Source organism: Oncorhynchus kisutch, linkage group LG18 (genome assembly GCF_002021735.2).
Source record: "Oncorhynchus kisutch isolate 150728-3 linkage group LG18, Okis_V2, whole genome shotgun sequence".
Classification (NCBI taxonomy): domain Eukaryota; kingdom Metazoa; phylum Chordata; class Actinopteri; order Salmoniformes; family Salmonidae; genus Oncorhynchus; species Oncorhynchus kisutch.
The window spans coordinates 9,164,726-9,170,424 of record NC_034191.2 but is presented as its reverse complement, the minus strand read 5'-3'; the positions used below and the strand labels follow the sequence as shown (position 1 = coordinate 9,170,424).

General features: G+C 44.1%; 1 protein-coding gene across 1 annotated transcript in view; it reads right to left on the bottom strand.

Annotated features, from left to right (window-relative positions):
* Window positions 1–5,699, bottom strand: part of tiparp (TCDD-inducible poly(ADP-ribose) polymerase) — a 31,619-nt gene that overhangs the window by 25,224 nt on the left and 696 nt on the right. Inside the window, exon 2 of the mRNA XM_031795497.1 lies at window positions 4,075–5,117. Coding sequence (XP_031651357.1) covers window positions 4,075–5,084 — 1,010 coding nt within the window. The 5' untranslated portion in view covers window positions 5,085–5,117. The remainder of the gene's footprint in view (window positions 1–4,074; window positions 5,118–5,699) is intronic.

Here is a 5,699-nt window from a genome sequence, read left to right as displayed (position 1 = left end):
TAGAGGCTGAGTGATGAAAGGCAGGGCGACCCAGACCTCGCCCCAGTGAATCATTTCATAAGCGGTCTGAACACGTTATCTCCTCACACACACACGCGGAAACATTCACAGCAAGGAAAATTCAACGCAAGGAAACATTCACACGCAAGGAAACATTCACACGCAAGGAAACATTCACATACACACAAATACGAACACAGGTAACACACACACACACAAGATAGGCTACACATTGTCTGAGAAATTATATTCTCTGGCAAACAACAGCACACACACGCACACACACACAGGCAGTTGTGCACGTGGGACAGAAATCACACCTTGGTGTCTGGTCACTCTGCCCTTGGTGCTCAGTGACACTGTGTCAGTTAATGACGTGTGAAGCTCTTACCGCCCGTCCAACAAAAGGCTCACACACACACACACACACAGGACACAACACACACACACACACACACACACACACACACAGGACACAACACACACACACACACACAGGACACAACACACACACAGGACACAACACACACACACACACACACATATACACTTATACACATATACACACACACAGGACACAACACACACACACACACACACAGGACACAACACACACACACACATATACACACACACATATACACACACACACACATACACATATACACACACATACACACATATACACACACATACACACACACATATACACACACACACGCGGCAGGGTAGCCTAGTGGTTAGAGCGTTGGACTAGTAACCGGAAGGTTGCAAGTTCAAACACCCGAGCTGAAAGGTACAAATCTGTCGTTCTGCCCCTGAACAGGCAGTTAACCCACTGTTCCTAGACCAGTTAACCCACTGTTCCTAGGCCGTCATTGAAAATAAGAATTTGTTCTTAACTGACTTGCCTAGTTAAATAAAGGTTAAATAAAATAAATATTCCTTTCACGGGACAGGGGTGAGTGTGTGTAAACAGTGATAGTATTCCTCTCTATGTAACTGTTGCCAGAGGGATCCGGAGAGAAGAGGATTAGTATTTAGTTAGTATGTCCTAGGTGTCATATGGATAGGATTCATCTAGAGTCTCATACCAGCATGATGGACCTCCCCACCCCTCACACACACGCGCACACACAAACACACACACACACACACACACACACAAACACACACACACACACACACACAAACACACACACACAAACACACACACACACACAAACACACACACACAAACACACACAAACACACACACACACACAAACACACACACACACACACACAAACACACACACACACACAAACACACACACACACACAAACACACACACACAAACACACACACACACACAAACACACACACAAACACACACACACACACACACACACACACAGCAACGGCTGCCAAATAAGTCTGTTGCCATGTCGACGGCCAGGCTTGTTTTGTCCTGCTCTTCATATAACAGCTGTTATCAACTGTATTCAGTTACTATGGCAACACAATATCTCCGTGGGCGGGGTTACAGTATAGCTAAATGTACATCTGGCTTTACTTGCTTATATGTGAATTCAAATTCAGATCATGTCGGGGGTGTGTTGGGGGGGGGGGGGCCGTTGTTTGAAATTCTCCCGGAGAATTTGATGGTCTAACACTTCCCAAAAGAAAACCATAAAAAAGAACAGAAATACCCTTTAAAAGAGAGAGGTGTAAACTAACTGGGAAAAGCATTTTAAACGTAAATAAAAGTCCTACGGTCTGTCCTAACACCGATGGTTACCATGGTTACTTCGGTTTTTCTCAGAGAATGTAAAAAGAGTTTTTTATACAAATGTATTTAATTTATTTATTTATGTTATTTATTACACCGGTAGTTACAGTAACTATACAGGTTATTACACTGGTAGTTACAGTAACTATACAGGTTATTACACTGGTAGTTACAGTAACTATACAGGTTATTACACTGGTAGTTACAGTAACTATACAGGTTATTACACCGGTAGTTACAGTAACTATACAGGTTATTACACCGGTAGTTACAGTAACTATACAGGTTATTACACCGGTAGTTACAGTAACTATACAGGTTATTACACTGGTAGTTACAGTAACTATACAGGTTATTACACTGGTAGTTACAGTAACTATACAGGTTATTACACTGGTAGTTACAGTAACTATACAGGTTATTACACTGGTAGTTACAGTAACTATACAGGTTATTACACCGGTAGTTACAGTAACTATACAGGTTATTACACCGGTAGTTACAGTAACTATACAGGTTATTACACTGGTAGTTACAGTAACTATACAGGTTATTACACTGGTAGTTACAGTAACTATACAGGTTATTACACTGGTAGTTACAGTAACTATACAGGTTATTACACTGGTAGTTACAGTAACTATACAGGTTATTACACTGGTAGTTACAGTAACTATACAGGTTATTACACTGGTAGTTACAGTAACTATACAGGTTATTACACCTGTAGTTACAGTAACTATACAGGTTATTACACCGGTAGTTACAGTAACTATACAGGTTATTACACTGGTAGTTACAGTAACTATACAGGAATTACACTGGTAGTTACAGTAACTATACAGGTTATTACACTGGTAGTTACAGTAACTATACAGGTTATTACACTGGTAGTTACAGTAACTATACAGGTTATTACACTGGTAGTTACAGTAACTATACAGGTTATTACACTGGTAGTTACAGTAACTATACAGGTTATTACACTGGTAGTTACGAGGTTATTTTGGAATGGGGGGCTCCCGAGTGGCGCAGTGGTCTAAGACACTGCATCTCAGTGCAAGAGGCGACACTGCAGTAACTGGTTCGAATCCAGGCTGTATCACACACAGTCCCATAGGGCGGTGCACAATTGGCCCAGTATCGTCCGGATTTGGCCTGGTGTAGGCCGTCATTGTGAATACGAATTTGTACTTAACTGACTTGCCTAGTTAAATAAAGGTTTTAAAAAAAATGTAATGTACAAATAATCATGTTTGGGAATCTGACACTACTATACCAAGTTACTACCAGGAAAGCCTAATATCGCTAGGCCTAATATCCCACCCACAGAATATGCTTTGCATATTCAATAGAAGCTTGGCTGCATTTGGGTTCTCACAGACAGGGGCGTATCCTGTGGGTGGGAAGGTATGCATGCAGTTTCAGTTTGAAACTTAAAAATCAACAACACGCACACGCAGGTCACACACATGCGTGCATGTGGTGAAATAGCTAACTGTGTCACTGTGTGAATGTGCAGTGTATAGCTTGAACCACAGCACGCTTTGTCTGCCTGTCTGCTATCGCTTGCCAAGTGCTTGTGTGCGTGAGAGAGAGAGAGAGAGAGAGAGAGAGAGAGAGAGAGCTAGTGCCTGTGTGTCAGTGACCGCACCAGGCAGCAGTAGGTCATGTTCCTAACTCTAACAGCACTTCCTGGTTTGAGCTGTTTCAACCAATGAGAAAGCTAGGTTTGGGAGCAGAAAACGCAGACTCACTCTATTGCAGGAATTAAAAGTGCCATAACAAATGATACTCGAAGAAGAACTGAGATACGGGAAGTCAGAGAACCAAAACGACTCAGTCAGTTAAATATTACCATAAACACACACACACACACTTACAGAAACAGATATATCAAACAGCAGGCTATGCAGAGAAATTGTATCTATAATCGTATGCTACCCATTCATGTGTTTTGTATGTTCTTATATAATATAATAGAATTAACCAATGACATCAGGCCACACCCAGGCCATGATTCCAGACACCTGTGTATGTCCTATGACGCTATATAAACTAGTGACCCACAGTATTTGTCATTATAGCCTGATGAAGACAGTTTGTCTGTCCAAACAGTTAGCTATTAGGTTATTCAATTATTGTGTCTAATCTCCTAGAGAGTGCTTCTCTCCTTGTCTATAGCAAACAACACAGTTTTCTCATAGCAAAGCACTCCTGTCTTAAAACTGTAAATACAATCTCAGCTCTATTAGGCTACTTTTACACAGAACGTAGAACAGAACAAACAAAAAGAACTTACTGATATTTGAGCCTGACTTGCTCATTGTCCGGATTGCAGTAAAGCCTCTCCAACTGTTCCTGCGAATCATCCGCCACGCTTTGCCAGCTTTCAGTATCACTCCTGCGGATCTGCCAGTGGTAGGGTAGCACAGTATGGTGGTAAGCGCAGTCACTCCCGTACACACACAACCCCTGCAGGAAATCCACGCAGATCGAAACCGCGTCGGCTTGGTGCGTGTGATACTGGAGCTGGGTTAGCAGATCAAAAACTAGATCCAGGGAGGCCTCTTCGCTTTTATCCTGAAATATCTCGCCTTTGTCGGCCTGAAGACTGGGGGTGTTCGTACTGTCTTTGATGGTCAGACAATCTGGCCCCTGCAAGGCTTTAGAGGCGAAGAGGTCACTCATCGTGTTTCCCCCCTGGCTTGGAGGGGATACTAGAGGGGTATCTGCTGTGGGGGTTGCTGCCCCCACCTCGCGCGCCCGGGGGACACGTTTGAGCTGGAATCTGCGTTCGTTAGAGTCTATTGTCACGCGCTGGAGATCTACCGGTATCTTGGTTACCCCCCTCTCTGTCTCCTCCAACTCTGCGGCGGTGTCCGCCATTTCTGTGTCAGTGTCGCCGGTAATCATAGCCGTTACTCCGGTAGCTCCCGAATCTTTCAGACACACAGGCCCACCAATCCGCGCCTGTTTGACCACAGCCGCAGTGCACAGGTTCCCCGCTGTCCTTGTCGGAGGGTTCCGGGGAACAAACACCCCGTCTCCGGTAACAAGTGCATCTGTACTCAGTAATGTGGTCAGGATTGGGTCCTGGAGCGCACGGAGGCATTTTGAGTCTAGTTTCCTCTGTCCTTTTTTTTTTTTTAAATAGGGCTTCACTAACGGGATTTTGTCGGTAAGTCTAATCGATTGTTCCGTGAATTCCCGGTCCCCCATACTCATATCCAAAGCGAGTCCCGTTCCGCCGTCCAGGACCTTGTCGGTTGAGGCTGTCGGTTTCTGCAGGCTATGCAAAGTTGTATCCATGGTTGCCTGGGGCTCTCCTATAACCCAACAGTCCTAAAAGAGGCGGAAATAAATGATAAGAGAGAGAGTGAGAGAAATAACACTCCTAAAATGTATGCCTCATAGGTTTCGAAAGTCCTGGGCATGTGTCATTAGATAACAAAGGTGTTAGTCAGCCCATTCATAGTCAATAACCATTGCGTTTCACTGGGTGATAAACAATAACCGTAATCTTGGAAACCAATCGCTTATTTTCCTCGGTAATGTTACAATGATACAACTAGTGAGACGGGAAGTATCCTGCTTACCATATAGCCTTCTAGAAGCTAGAATAGAAACTGTGTGGGGGGGGGGGGGGGGGGAGTCTCCCAAATGTAGAAACATTATTACTTTCAGTCAACGACGAGCGTCATGATGCATCTACACTGCGTTGGCTATAAGCCTACAGCGCGAAACAACCCGTGTCCAACCTTAACGTTCTCGATAAGAGTATTTTGATCAGCGGAGGCGGATGAACGGGGGTCTACCGTGTATACGTGCAAATTACAAATCGCTGCTCGAGCAAGTTTGCACGTAGGCCTATGGTCTCAGTTAATAAAGCGATCCACAGACACGCACCGAGGGAAGGGGGACTGC